General features: G+C 43.8%; 1 protein-coding gene across 1 annotated transcript in view; it reads right to left on the reverse strand.

Moving 5' to 3' along the window:
* Hmga2 (high mobility group AT-hook 2) overlaps window positions 1-8,708 on the reverse strand; it is a 116,149-nt gene extending 107,441 nt beyond the window's left edge. The window contains exons 1-2 of the mRNA XM_051170734.1: window positions 8,390-8,708; window positions 5,641-5,727 (exon numbers count right to left, since the gene is read on the reverse strand). Of these exons, the coding sequence (XP_051026691.1) occupies window positions 5,641-5,727; window positions 8,390-8,500 (198 nt within the window). The 5' untranslated portion in view covers window positions 8,501-8,708. The remainder of the gene's footprint in view (window positions 1-5,640; window positions 5,728-8,389) is intronic.
* Window positions 8,709-15,736: the final 7,028 nt, after the last annotated feature.

The following is a 15,736-nucleotide window of genomic DNA, read 5'->3' on the forward strand; positions in this document are numbered from 1 at the left end:
AGAGGCTAATTCAAGTCTAACTTCATGTCAAGCTTAGGCATGTAAATAGCTATTCAATTTTTACAATTCCAAATGTTCTCATCATATTTTTATGTTATAGTGAATGTTACATACAATCCAGGAATCCCTATTTCAAACCCGTACGTGTTTGAACACAGAAAAAGAACTGGGAAAATTACAAAACAAAACAAACACACACAGTGGTGTGTGAAAGACTAAACCATACTTGAACTCCAAGAGTTTGTAAGACATAAGGACATCTAGTCAAAAATCTAGGAAAGTAAACTATTTCTTCAAGCTTTTCCTTAAAATAAATTTATAAGCAACGTGAACCAACATCTATTGGAATTGAATTCAACTGGATCAATCATTTGGATTAAGCACTAGGTAAATTTTCCTTTTACCATTTTTATAACCAGTTCTGTGGTTTCCCAAGGCTAAGCGCAACCATTTTTAGTCTTGAAAAGATGCTACAGTTTGGTCACATAATATATTTTCAGTGGTGTATATAAGAAAATCCCATCATCCATTGCAGCTTACACTCATTTACTCAAGGAAACACTTCTGTGAGCCCCCCAGTCATTATTTTGCACACCTGCTTCCACATACATACACAGTAAGCTAAAACCAAAGCCAAAACTGTCGGAAGAGTTCTCATGTTCAAAGCTGGAGACTTTGCTACTCTCAATTGTCTCTCTACTTCTTCTGCCTAGATTTCATCCCCAGGCCTAAAAGATAAACAAACGAACAACAGAATATGCCATTCAGACTTGTTCAGGGTATTGAAGCTATATAAATAAATATAACTCAGTTTATAAATATTGATGGTTGGATGCTCATTTTTCTCCTGGTTAGCTGAGCAACAGGTGCTCGACCAAGAACTGCAGCATTGGGGTTCTGAATTTCAGCTTCTGCCCTCGAGTAAGCCGCGTGGTCCTAAGGTGAACTCTGGAGACTGTTAAAAAGCCAGCTCACAAGACAAGACAGGTTTGAATGACCTAACCGGCATAAAATGTTCTTCATCGCCCATCTATTTTCAACAAAGAACTGAAATGCAACAGAAACACAACTGGGAGCATTCAGGCTCCTTCACAAAATGATCTGCTGAGAGCCAAGCCAGCTGGAATAATGGGGTGGGGGTTGGGCCGAAGAAGTGGCTCAGTGGTTAAGAGCACTGGCTCTTCTTCTGATAACAACAGTTCCGGGGGGCGGGTGTCCAGTGCCCTCTTCTGACCTGTGAGGACACCAGGCACACAGATACGCATTAAAATAAATGAATACATTAAAACGCCATTAAACAAACGGGAGTCTTGAAAGAGTTAAGAGGGTTGGCAGTTCTCAGAGAAATAAGACTGGGCATCCCTGGAGCAAAGTTACTGCATAAAAATAACAGGGACGTGTCTGAATCTCCCTACCCGTCTGATCTGGGATGACTTGGTGGCACTAGCTTATGAGATTTACAGCAGCATTAAGGCTTTCTCTTCCCTGGGTTCGCTGTTGAAGTAAGTCAGCTCCAAATATCAAGATGGCCGAGACAACAGGTGCACTTTCCTTCATTTGATCCGCCCTATGTGCACTCTGCTGGGGTCAGTCTTACACTAGAACTTACCTGCCCATTAAAAACACAGAGGGAGCATATTAAATCATATTAATGTTGTAGAAAGGACAGGCTGGAACTTTATGGCCACCCTCAGTGTCATCTTTGACTGAGTCATCAAAGGTGCCTTTGCCCCCCCTTTTCCATGCTTTTCCTCACAGTGACTAGACTAGCCTCTGCAGTTTATATGGAATGGTGAGTAAGACCCACCTTCATTCTCCAATCCTAAAGTGTCTGTGGTTGATATTAGTAATAATTTATTGGGCAGGGGCAATCACTTTCAGGAACGCAAATGGCATGGACTCAGTCTACAGGGTACCCAGTTAGCCAGGGCTTATTTACATTGGATATGAAGACAGAATTAAATGGTTATTCTGAATGCGTTACTCGAAGTGTACATGCTTTACTCAGATGCAGCTTGCATTCTGTACTCTGTTCTCTGGTCTGGCCATTACGCCTCAAGTAAAAGGAGGTATACAAAACAAAAGGGGAGCCAAGCTGCTAACATTATGAAACAGGGCTACCTCATGTCTGGAATCCTTCTGGTAAGATTAGCTCACCCTCAGAGGGACATGCATCATCGCGAGAAGCCCCTGAATGGGACCTGCTTCGAAGCCTGAAGACCAGTTTGACTTGTGACCTGAGGCAGAGATTTTTAGTGACAGCCCCGCCCTCAGCATTCTCTCCTGATTAAAAAGAAAACAACAAAACCCTAAACACAACGTAAAGGAGATGCTATCTTCCTTCCCTCCACACATAAGAACTGTGAAAAGAAAAAGCATCTCCAGGAAGTTCAACCACAAATGGAAAGCAGAACATGACACAAAGATTAGGAGGTAACCCTGGACCTGAAAACAAACAAATATAATGGTAAAGACACACGGTAACAACACACGCGTACACACGCAGACAAATCATTTACTCCAGAAGGCACCAACTTCTTATTTCTTTTTATTAAGGTTACATTCCAAGTGGGGGAGTTCCTGGGAATGACCATAACGGACACACAAGGGTTATCCATAGAATTGGTCTTGATGGAAGAATAATTTTATTAATTTGTTTCTTGTATATATGACACAAAATAAACTTTCTATTGAAATTTAAAGGATGGCTAACTTAGCAATTGTTCATCCACCTGGTCTTACAACATTCTGCATGCATTGTCAAGTTTCTCACTGTTAATTTTTTCAACAGCAATTTTGTTTTCAAACACCCCAAGGCCAGTTGCTCGGTCCAAGCATAAACTTAGTTAAAAAAAAAAAAAGTTCACAGCAGCAAGAAAATGGAAACAGCATCATCAGGACTCAGTATACACTGCATCTCCTTTATTTGAGGGTTTGCTTCTCTCAAGTACTTACTAGCGCTCTCTCTCTCTCTCTCTCTCTCTCTCTCTCTCTCTCTCTCTCTCTCTCTCTCTCTCTGTGTGTGTGTGTGTGTGTGTGTGTGTGTGTGTGTGTGTGTGTGATAATTCCCAGAGCACAGAAGAATACTTCATTAATCATAGAGTAGATTTTTCACATGTGCTCAGCTCAGTCTGGTGAGGTATTTTCATCTTGTGTCTTTTGAACTGTATAACTCTTTCTAAAAAGGTTTTCAGTTCAAAAATCATGATAATGAGCGCATGCCTTGTTAGATTACCATGCACAGTTGATAGTCATATGTATAAAGGCATAGAAACATCCTCAATAAAAACACATGAAAGTGAAGCACCTTAATTTTATCCATTCCAGGAATGACCTCTTTATCACTTTCCCCAAGTGAAATATGATTTACAGAGCTGAAGAAAAATAAGGTCATATTCTAGACTAATGTATGTATTCATTTTTTACTAAAAGAGGAGCACATTTGTGTGAAGTAAGTATGCCTTGAAGAATGAAACATTTCAGGAAAAGGTTTTCTTTGGTGAGAAGTAATTGCGTTTTAGTAATTACACAATATGCGTATGTACAAGAATGACAGGAAGAGGGCAGCCTACTAGGGCCAGCTGTAGATGCTTATGGCCAAAGTCACTGAAAACCAAACATGCCTGGAAGTGGATCAGCTTTTTTTGGAGTTTCTTTTCCCTTTATATGTTAAATCAGGCACAAGTCTTGACATTCCTTTTGTCAACCATACACTTTTTAAAGTGAAGAGGCCATGATAGGACCATCCTGCCAATTCTGGCCAGTTAGAGAGTTACATAGTCACCAAGAAGATGCCCCACTTTGCTTTGATGGGCCCATTCCTACTCATTCATTCAAGGGAGACTGTTAAACAGTAACATCAAGAAGATGCTCCACCTTCCTTTCTATTATTAGCTTCCAAATCATTAATTTATGGTGAGTTTTAAAGATTCCTTAAGTAATATTATGATAAGGCATTTTCAGAGTGATTATATAATATCTTAACTATTTGCCAGTAGCTACCAAAACATTTTTGTGCTGTCCCTGAGAGCAGAAGTAAGTAAGTGCCACAGAAACACAATGTAGAATATCTCTTTGGTTTAAAAAAAAAAAAAAAAAAAAAAAAAAAAAGTCCATTTCAAGTCACTTATAAATAGAAGAAAGAGAAAGCATTCATATTAAGAACACCACATTATGTATCATTACTTAAATAACAAAGTTATTTAGAGACACTTGAGGGCCAATTGGTTAAATATTAGCTGAACTTTAAAATTCAGTTAATTGGATAGCAGGCTACCAAGAAGAGACTTGATACCCTATGAGCATATACAGGGGGAGGAGGTCCCCCTCAGTCACAGTCATAGGGGAGGGGAGAAGGGTAAAAACGGGAGGGAGGGAGGGAGGGAGGGAGGAATGGGAGGACACAAGGGATGAAATTACAACTGAGATGTAATATGAATAAATTAATAAAATATATTTTTAAAATTCAGTTAATTCAAATAATAGAGAAATCTGCTCTTTCAGTCTGTTCAAAACTGTTAAAATAAAACAGATAGAAGTCATAATTACATCCTAAGTGGATTTTATACCTCACTAGTATCCACGGCAGGGTAGACCACTTAGAACCACCCCCATATAATGTGATCAGTGTTCTTTTCTCACTCACAGGAAAATACACACAGAATATTGGTCCCCCTCACCAAAGAGTCATTTTACACAAATGCTGTATATTTAAATCTTCTGAAAAGATATGTGGAGATTTATCTAATTTTTGAACTATAACTTTCAATTGCAACACACACTTAAAAATAAGATACAAACTATTTCCACTTTATAAGACCAAAGGGTGACATATATTCTGCACCACTACTCTATAGAGGCATTTACTGTGAAATACTTCCTCTACGCTACTGCACACAAACAACACAATAATGATTTTAAAGGTGCAACTTTAAAATCTGTTTTTTAAAAAAAATGATTATCACACTTGGTTGGGTTATATTACACCTCCCAATATTAGATAAAACAAATATTTATTTTTAAAACTTCTCATTGTCTAGCATTTTGGGGTAAAGATTCTCGTGATTATGACAAATTATCTTGCAGATTTGATGCAAATAGTATCTTTATCACCACAGTTAGCTGTAAATTCATAGATCTCTTTTCAGTAACCCATAATTGGATTTCTTTTTAATTAGCATCTACTTGACACATTCTTAACTTTAATAGGGTACCTTGGCTTCTAGTCACCATATAAATAAGTACTGAGTAAATTAATCTTAATTATTTTTTTCCCAGAACATCACCACCTGTCAAAATCTCTAGCTTTGATTTATTCTGAACTAGTACACCATGGGGGTAAATAGTAATGATATCACTTCTACTCCCACTGGGCCCTTCCCCCACTCCACTCCTCACCCCCTCACCCCACTCCCCAAGGCTCTTACTATTTTCAATGGCTTTTTGTTTGTCTAAAATCACCATTATCTTCACGAAGCTTTTAAGCTAAGTATCATCACAAGAAAACAAAAACGGTTAAGACCCGTCTAACAAATATAGGAAATATGTCTTGAGTTATTTGTGTGTAGATTTAGGATGGGGGAAAAAAATCACATGGAGGTCATTGGAAACATTAGGAGAACTTGACTTGAAAATTCTCACCTTCTGAGCTGCTTTAGAGGGACTCTTGTTTTTGCTGCCTTTGGGTCTTCCCCTGGGTCTCTTAGGAGAGGGCTCACAGGTTGGTTCCTAATTGTAGGGAGAAAAAGAAAAGCTGTTGTGGCTAGACCGGCTGAAAGAAATTGACCCTGACTCAGGCTGTGTTTTCTGTATGTGCTGTTTAAGCAGCCTGCTGGAAGGCATTTAGTTCACGCATAGTTGGACGACAGTGACGCTTACAGAAAGGCAGCTATGACCATAGTTTGAATCCAGTGTTCAAAGAGGAAACTGCTTTACATGTGAAAACCGGGTTATATTTCAAAATCAAAATGATGCCAAAGCCTGGGGAAAGTTGCATGTCCTGGAAAGTCATGTTTTTAAGGTACAAAGTTTATACATGGCTGTGCACTTGGCAACTCACAAAAATAATAAACATTTTCGATAACTACCACTCCCCATTCCACTAGGATTTCAAACAACAGAAATAGTTGGGGAGAGCTGGAAAGATAGATGGAGACAAAAAAGAAAAAGAAAAAAGAAAAGAAAGAAAGAAAACAAGAATGGCTTGCAACCACTTCTAAGTACCTGTGTTCCAGGTGGTTTAGGATTCAACCCATATATTCTGAGTGAAATATTGGAGCGATTATCCAAATTCTTCAGCTCAGAATAATTCCACACCCCTAAAGTTTCCAAATAAGTACGGTAAATCTGGGGGTGGGAAGTTTTGCTTGAATTGTCTAGATAATTGCTTCAGTTCTCTGCTTCCTTTTGGAGTGCCAGGCATGGTCTCCAGTCTTTTTTTTTTTTTTTTTTTAAACAAAAATAAACATGTTGTCGTCAAAAAAACTTTTTAAAAAAAGAAACTCTTCGGCGGGGGGGGGGGGGGGGATGGAAAAGAGTGGGTAGTAGGGAGGAGAAGCTGAAACAACCAGGAGGTCACCAGATATATTAACGTTTGAGTGCTAGGCTAAGTAGCCAATACTCAGGCAGTTAAGAAAATGCCCTGCTACACAACGCACCGCCGACCATCTCTCTCCAGTGGATCCTACTCTTGTTTCATTCAAATTGGGTGATTAAATGAGACTAATTACAACTCAGGAACATTCTTAATGGAAGTTCGCGTTCTAGAGCGTGTGCGCCTGTAAGTGGGGGTAGGGTGGTGGTGGTGGTGAGGGGGGTGTCTTAGAAACTTCCATTGGATAGGTACTAGTGCCAGTGGACACTTAGAGCAAACACATCGGAAACACATTTTTCTTTGTGACCTCGGCGTTAATTCAAAGGTAAAAACTCCAGGCTACCTCCGGATCCCGTAGCGTTTTCTTTTAGACTTGGGGGTGGGTGATGGGTGGGAGGTGTGATTAGTAGAATTCGGAAAAGCTAGGTGGCTGGTGGGAAGTAAAGAGACTTCTTGGGAGATGTAAAACAGGATCCAAATGCACTGTAAAGTGTCGCTAAGGGCAGAGCGGGAAACGTGGAGGCCTCTAGATTGGTTTGTTTCCTTTGATGATTTCAAAAGGGTACACCCCTCGTTTTTTCTAAAAACACTCCGGCAAACTGTCTTCGATTGCCCACCTAGCGCTCTGGGCGATTTTGGACTTTTCTAATCAGTCTATTTCATTGAAGAAAGAGAGTTAAGGCAAAAGAAAAAATTAGAGTTTTTTTTTTTTTTTTTTTTTTTTTTTTTTTTTAAGGCCAGGAAGTGCGGAGTTTAACTGTACTCAATAGTCGCGTCCCTAGGTTTGGAAATTGCTGATGAACAACCCCCCCCCTCCCCGCACTCGCCCCGAGCCCCCGGCTCTGGGCGCAGCGCTCAGCTCAGCAAAAGCCGGCTGCACGCTTAATTGGTTGCATCCGCAGACAAAACCCTCCATTCCGCGGTGTCCTGGGTGCCCCTCGACCATCCCCTCCCAGCCCCCAGCCTTTCGCCCAGAAGGACATTAAACTTCTGCAGCTCGGAGGCGCGAGATCCAGGAGCCAAAAGGGGACCGGGCTTCAGGCGGGGAAGTGACCCTAGCTACCGTGCACTCTCTAGGACTCTCTTTCCCGGTCCCGCGGGGGCCTGGGATACCCCAGGCTCCCTTCCCCACCCGCTCCGGCGGGTGCAGTTTGGCAGACTTTTAAAGATCCCCTAGGAGCATCCGGCAGGCAGTCGGCTCCGCACGCGTTCTTTGTCGGGAGGGCGCGAGCCTTGGGCCATGAAGGGAGGGCACCGAGGGGGCGGCCGCGGCACAGCAGCCTCCCTCCCGCCGGCAGTCCCGGGAAGGTGGAGAGTGCCGCTGGTCTCTGAGCCTCCGACCTACCGAATCCCTACCCTCCTAAATGCCCCAGTCCCCCCCGGAAGCCTTCTAGCTGCACAGTCGCAAAAGCGGCTGACAAAGCAATGCTTTTAGTCTGTGGGACCTCAGAGGCTCGCTGTCCCTTAAGCCATGCCGCGCCACTCTGGGGCTGCGCACAATAGCGAAAGTCCGGGTTTGTGCTTGGAACAACCCCACCACCCCGCCGCGTGGCTGCGACTAGTCCCCGGCCCCCCACCTCCCGGTGCCGTGGGGCACAGGCACCGTGGAGCCTTCGCCGCGCGCTCGCCGAGGCGAATCGGTCTCCCGCCCACCTACACCCGAGTGGCTGGCGGGCAAGCTAGCGCTGCCGCCGCAGCCGCTGCGCTCCCGCGCTCCGGTCGCCTGGAGTGTCGCGGGGCCCCGGGGCAGAGGCATCGCGGGTGGGCTGAGTGGCCCCTCCGAGCCGGCGTACTGACTTGCTGCTGCTTCCTGGGTCGGCCGCGTCCTCGCTTTTCAGGCACTGGGGCGGCAGGTTGTCCCTGGGCTGAAGTGGACGGTTGCCCGGCGCCTTCACCGCGTGCGCTCATCCTGCCTCCTGCCGCCGCTACCGCTGCCTCCGCCGCTGCCGCCTCTACCACCGCTACCACCGCTTGGCCTCTGCCGCTCTGGATCCGCCCAGCACCTTTCGGGAGACTGGATGAAGAAGGCTGAAGAGGGCAGGACCGCGAGAGCTGGCGAGCTGGCGCGCGCGCCGAGGGCTGCTGCTGCTTAGGCTGCCGCCGCTGCCACCATCAACACCGGACGTCCAGCGGCTGCCAAAAAGAGAGAAGGGAGGAGGAGAAGAGAAGGAGGAGGAGGAGGCGCTGCGGGCGGTGGGTGGCGGAGGTGGAGGTGGAGGTAGTGAGAGGAGGCGGGAAGCAAAGGAGAGTTGAAGGTAGAGAGGGCTCCCCTCTCCTCTAAGGATCGGGAGTTGTGGGTACTGAGAACGCTCGGCAGCGGCTTGGAAAGGGAAGAGACTTGGTGTAAATTGTGTCCCTTGAAATGTTAGGCGGAGAAAGAATTCCTCCTCCTCTCCCCCACCCCACAGAGAGTGAGAGAGAAGGGAGGTGGGCAGGGAGACAGAAAGAGCAGACTGAGAGACCGAGAGACAAAGAGAGACAGAGAGGGCCAGAGACGGAGAGACAGACTTGTGTCGTCGGAGAGCAAGGAGAGGATGGAAAGGTTCTGCCGGGATTGGGTAGGGCGCTTTGCTCAGCTCTAGCAAGGAATAGAGCAGTGGGTGGCACTGCGCCTCCTCGGGTGGCGGGGCCAGGCGACGGCGGCACTGCAGAGACGCTGAGGGACAAGCTGCTGGCCTCTTGAGTTCTGCGCCCGGTGCGCACTGCCCAGGCTGAAAGTTTTCTGAGTTCCTGCCCAAGATTCAAGAGGGATGAGTGTGTGTGTGTGTGTGTGTGTGTGTGTGTGTGTGTGTGTGTGTGTGTGTACACACGCGCTCTCGCGCTCCCACTTGCGGAGGGGGTAGCGGGAGGCGGGGAGTGCCCACCTCTGAGCCTGGGAGGATAAAGGGGAGGGGGCTGCTGGAGAAGCAAGAGGAGGGGGCAGTCTAGGCGGACCGCCGAGCAAGAAGCCTGGCCGCCGGCCAGAGGCAGCGTTCGAAACACAACTGCCTCGGCGGCGGCGGCGGCGGCGGCGCCCGGGTGGCACCCGGAGCCCTGGCTCACGTGCTCCCGCCGGCGGTGGGGTTAAAGAGACAGGACCTTGGCTCTCCAGCCGGCTCGCCGCCGGTGGCCATTCCAAGGCGGTCGTCCTGAGAAGGCGAGAGAAAATAAGTACCTCAGAACCACTCTATGTAGCTTGGCTTCTACCTGCGCTTCCACAGAGTGGAGCCAGAGGTTTCCGGAAGCATTCAGGGCCAACTACCGCCGCCTTCTATTTCAGCCCCGCGGAAAGGGCGGCCAAGGAGTGGCAGCATGCTCCATACAGCCCTGCTATGTTCAGAAGTGCCCTTACCACAGAGTGCACGGGCCAGGAGCACAAACACAGGGAGCTCAAAGATACATGTGCCCACAAGTGTGACCACACGCATACTTGCACGCAGATGCACGTACACACACACAGTGCACTGGTAAACACACACGCAAACAAATGCACACTTCCAGGCACATGGATGGGCCAGCAAGCACATTCGCAACAAATACACACACTTACACACCGCACCCAGGAACACCGAATGTGCCAGCTTCTTCACTGAGCGTTTCATTCCTCCGGCACTGACTACTGGAGGAGCTGGCGCTGCACAACCATCTTCGGACTCCCATAAAGGATAAGGACCTTACAGATGCCTTACCTCACAACTGCATCAATTGCCTAGTTTTTCCTTCTTTTTACCTTCATTTAACCTTCTCCCTTCAGATTTCCTTTCTGCTAAGTCCTAATTTGATAGCCAGGGCTGTTTCTGTTATGTGAACACTATTGTGGCCACAGTCAGTTTTTAAACGTTGGAGAATGTTCTAAAATGTACTTCTTCCTCATCCTTGAAAAATACAAAACTGGAAAAGGGGGTTGGGGGTGGGACTTAGGTTCAGATTTTCACACATCGCGCCCAAAAATTGTTTTGGACTGACTCCAAAATAAAAATGTTCACCCGGTAAAGAAATGTTCTTACAAAGATATAGACCACCTTAGAATAAAAATGCCTACTTTGCAGCCCTAAAGCGGGGAGCTAAGCTCTGCCACCAGGTTCCGCCGTATTTGAGGCACGTGTAAATGTCTGCTTGGGCGCAACAATGCTGATTGGTCGGCGTTGCCATTTTAAATCCATTTGCAGCTGCTCTTTGCAATGTCGGGACTCTTCTGTGTACGTTGAGTGCTCTGCAGGAACCCAGGGCTGGTGGTGGGTCTGGGAACGCTTAGCTCTGATGGAGAGGAAGAGCCCACCCCCCACCCCTCACCCCCCACCCCCATACCTCCAGCTGGAGCCCAGCAACTGAATCGCAAGGGAGTGGTCTAACAGGCACCAGAGGTTTTGTCAGGGCTTGGCTGAAAGATGGTACCTTCATCAAAGGGACTGAAATTTCACCTTCTAACAAGTGCACACACATTCCCTAGCTGCCAGGTTTGCACGGTGTGTGTGTGTGTGTGTGTGTGTGTGTGTGTGTGTGTGTGTGTGTGTGTGTTCGCATACTTAACTTTCCTGCATGTATTTTTCATATGTCCATAATATCCATAACATGGGCTTCTGGTTTGATTCTTATTTGGTTACATTTTGTCAGAAGGACAGATAAAGTTCTGGGGATGGGTTTAGGCAAAAGTTACCCAGGATTTCAGTCAGCTAATTTTATACTGGGAAATCCATTATCTCCTTGGATTTTTTATTTTGTTTGTTTGTTTGTTTGTTTGTTTAATGCACAGAGTCTAGCAAGCAGAAAATTCCAACTTCTGGGGGTGTTGTGGGGTGTGTGTGTGTGTGTGTTTTCTTTGTTTTGTTGTTGTTTTTGCTGTTGTTTGTATGTGTCTGTGTGATTTTTTTCCATTAACCTAGAATCTAAGAGAAACACATAAAAATTGGGAAATCCAGTCAGTTTGTTTCATTCCATTTGTTCTCAGAAGTGACCCTTTTGAGTTTGTAGATGAAGGATAGACACAAATTTTATACTAGGTTTTATCAAGGCGAGCCTATTATACGGTCATCCTTTGGAACCCATAATCCTTTCAAATTACTGTATGCTTTTTTTGCAGACAAAGCATAAAATTTTGTTTTTATTTTTTAAATTATGAAGACTTTTATTACTGAAGTGGTATTTTTATATGGTAACCTTTTAATTAAGCTCAATGGTTATATTTTCTTCTTAAAGAAACATTTTTTCCATTCACATTTGAAAAGTTTTTTTTTTCCCCAAATTTAAGTTTCTCAATCATTCACTCTCTTTTATCTTGATCTGTGGTACTCATCAATTCTAGGTTAAGCTTTTCCGATTCTAATATGAGAATCTTCCAGGAGGTTGCTGTTCACATTAAATTGTTCCTTTTCTTTTTTCACCGGCTATAAAACTGAACACTAACACATAGGCATATATATCATTTGCACATAGGAGTATATATCATTATTACATAGGCATATATATATATATCATTGGCATATTGGCGTATATATCATTAGCATATCGGCGTATATATCATTAGCATATCGGCGTATATATCATTAGCATATAGGCATATATATCAGTAGCTCATAGGCGTATATATCATTAACACATAGGTGCATATACCAACAAGCTTTCTACTGATCTGTGACTCATGACTTAGATTGGTGTTTAGATCAGTTAAGCACATTGATGGTTAGTAAAATCAAATGAGTGGACCCAGAATGTGGTTTAAAAATAAATAGAAAGCAGCTGGGCTCCCAGTGATGCTCACCTATAATCCCAGCACTCAGGGAGGCAGAGGCAGGCCAATCTCTGTGAGTTCGAGGCCAGCCTGGTCTACAAAGTGAGTCCAGGACAGCCAAGGCTACATAAATGAAAGCTTGTCTCAAACAACAACAACAACAAAAATGATATAGAAAATTAGGGACCAAATCCTTCTCATTTAATTCTCTGCAAAAAACATAGAATTGTTCTAAGATCTTTTGCCCTAGACTTTAGAAATTGGAATGCAGGGAGGGGGGGCGGGTTGTACACCTTTAATGCCAGCACTCAGGAAGCAAAGGCAGGCAGATCTCAAAGCTAGCCTGGTCTATAGAGCAAGCTCCAGGACAGCCAGGGCTATAGGGAAAACCTGTCTCAAAAAACTGAGGAGGTGGGGGTCAAGAAAGAAAGGTTGGGATGCTCAGAATTCATGATGCCTTAGCACTCTGCTATGGTATAGTAAGCAAAATAATCTTGATTTTAGTGGTACACTTGATATGCACATCTAAAATGTATGGGCAGTCCTTGCTATCCCGAGTTACAATGAGACATTTTTAAATGCAACTGAGTTAGAGAGTTTGAGATCTGGATTCCTTTAATCCCTATCTTGACTATCTGTGTGATGTTTAGTCCTTTCCACACTCTGTCTGTCTACACTCTTGATAAAATGAGTGATCAGGTCCTCCCAACTCACTGTGAGATGTGTTTTCAAACTGTGTCATGGATATGTGAAAATTGCATGCATAGTCTCCGAAGACAGGAGCACTCTCAATGTGTCACTTGTAGTTTGTCTTCCTCATTTTATCTAGATGTTATGTGGTTCATAAAAAAAATTTTTTGATGATCATTACTACTTTATTACTAAGACAATGGTGATTTTAATGAAATTACAGTTTTATAAAATATACCACACAGGATAAAAAAAAAGTATCCTGCAATAAAACAGCTTCAATATTCTTAAAGGAAGAGTCATTGGTGATGAAGCAGTCAAAATTCTGAAGGCTTAAAAAAAAAATCTGAAGACTTAGCTAACATATTTTGTTTACAATTTAATATATTCACATGACAAAAGAATACCTTATAGATTTTTTCCTCATAGGTAACTGAATTCATTATGGATGCATTTTAATATATGGGATTATTATAACTAGGTATTTTGAAAGTGACTCTGTATAGGGTCACAAATTAAAGATAATATTTACTAAACAGAAATTTATACACATATAAATTTACTGAGAAATGATACAGTGTAAAATGTATGTATTCCTGCCTTTAGGAGCTTACATTATGATTTTGCTGAAAATCATGTCAAATGTTTAAAACGAGTTCATTTGCATGGCTCAACCCCAGTTGTGTTTCTTTATGCTTAGTATCCGGTGAAATGTAGAAAAGAGTACCTCTGCCCATTCCTCTGGTGTCACAGTGAAAGCCTAGCTGTTACCAAGTTAGGCTTTTGTTGGAGGTGAAAGTCCCCACTATTTGGATATAGTCCCTGTTCCTGAAGTAGGAGAATTACCAAGCAAAATAAGTGTGTTTATTGAACAAATGTTGGTTTTTAGTGAACTGAATTCATATTGACTTGGCTTTGCAGAGATGTCGCCTATTACTTCCCTGAGATTCAGAGATATAATTTATACAGAATTAAAGAATTTTTTGTTTGTTTTATTAATTTATTCAGATTACATCTCAATTTTTATCCCTTGCTTGTCTCCTCCCGTTCCTCCCTCCCTCCCTCTTACACCCTATTCCCCTCCCCTAGGTCTGTGACAGAAGGGGGCCCCCCTCCCCCACCGTATGGTCACAGTCTATCAAGTCTCATCTTGGTAGCCTGCCTATTCTTTCTCTGAGTGCCACCAGGCCTCCCCACCACAGGGAAGTGGTCAAATGTGGGGCACCAGAGTTCATGTCAGAGTCAGTCCCCGCTCTCCACACAACTGTGGAGACTGTCCTGTCCATTGGTTAGATCTGAGTAGGAGTTCAATGTTTACTACATGTATTGTCCTTGGTTGGTGCAGTAGTGTGAGCAGACCCCCTTGGGTCCAGATCCACCTGTCGTGATGTTCTTCTTGTAGGTTTCTAGGGCCCTCTGTATCCTTCTATTTCCCCATTCTTCCATATTTCTCTCATCTAGAGTCCCAATAGGAAGTCCCTGCATCTATCCCAATCTCCTGGTAAGTGGATATCCCTTTTGGGTTAGTGTCCAATGATAAGTGAATATATAGCATGTGAGTCTTTCTGAGTCTGGGTTAACTCACTCAGTATGATCATTTCTAGTTCCATCCATTTGTCTGCAAATTTCAGGATTTCCTTGTTTTTAATAGCTGAGTAGTATTCCATAGTGTAAATATACCACAGTTTCTTTATCCATTCTTCGACTGAGGGACATTTAGGTTGTTTCCAGGTTCTGGCTATTATGAATAAGGCTGCTATGAACATGGTTGAGCATATGTCCTTGTTGTGTGCTGGAGCATCTTTTGGGTATATTCCAAGGAGAGGAATAGCTGTGTCTTGAGGAAGCCCTATTCCCAGTTTTCTGAGAAAGCGACAGATTGATTTTCAAAGTGGTTGTACAAGTTTGCACTCCCACCTGTAATGAAGGAGTGTTCCCCTTTCTCCACATCCTCACCAGCATGTACTGTCACTTGAGTTTTTTGATCTTGGCCATTCTGATGAGTGTAATATGGAATCTCAGAGTCGTTTTGATTTGCATTTCTCTGATGACTATTACATTGAGAATCTTTTTTAAAATACTTAAAGTGCATAGTGTGGTAAATACTCTCTACTGTTTATTTTCTGTCTGTCATAGTTCATTCAAAATCTATTTATTGAGTGCCTAACATGCTATTGGCAAAAGTCGTAGAAGGAAAATAGATTTTTCTGCCTCATTTTAACAGATGAAAGTAGAGATCTGAAGCGCAAAGCAGACATGATACGTTATTGTAAGCCTGAGGACAGAGAGGCTATGTGACAGGGTGCACGTGGTAGTTAGGAGCTGGGGACAGTTTTGGGAAACACCAGTCATTGTTCCCCAACAAGGGTTCTACAAGCAGGAAGTAGTCAGTTCTTCTGAAAGCAAGAGTGAGTTTGAAAGTGGGCCAACATCTTCCCCACAGCCTTGATAAGAACTCTGCTGGGCCAGCATGTTGATGTCACAGGGACCTCAGCCATTGGGTAAACTGACTTCGGACTTAGGAAACCATGAGCTAGTCACTAATATGTAGGGCACTGTGTTTTGTTGTTTTTGTTTTTGTTGTTATTGTTGTTGTTGTTGTTGTTGTGCCAAAATGGAGATGTAAAACAGAGCAGTTTGGTCTCTTCCATCAGCTGTTCACTGGGGCTTCTATCTTGGGCTATATTCCCTGCTATAGTGCCCTCTTCCCTTTGAGCCCATAGGGAAGCTGTGACCAGCAAGAAAAT

Source organism: Acomys russatus, chromosome 28, assembly GCF_903995435.1.
Source record: "Acomys russatus chromosome 28, mAcoRus1.1, whole genome shotgun sequence".
Classification (NCBI taxonomy): Eukaryota; Metazoa; Chordata; class Mammalia; order Rodentia; family Muridae; genus Acomys; species Acomys russatus.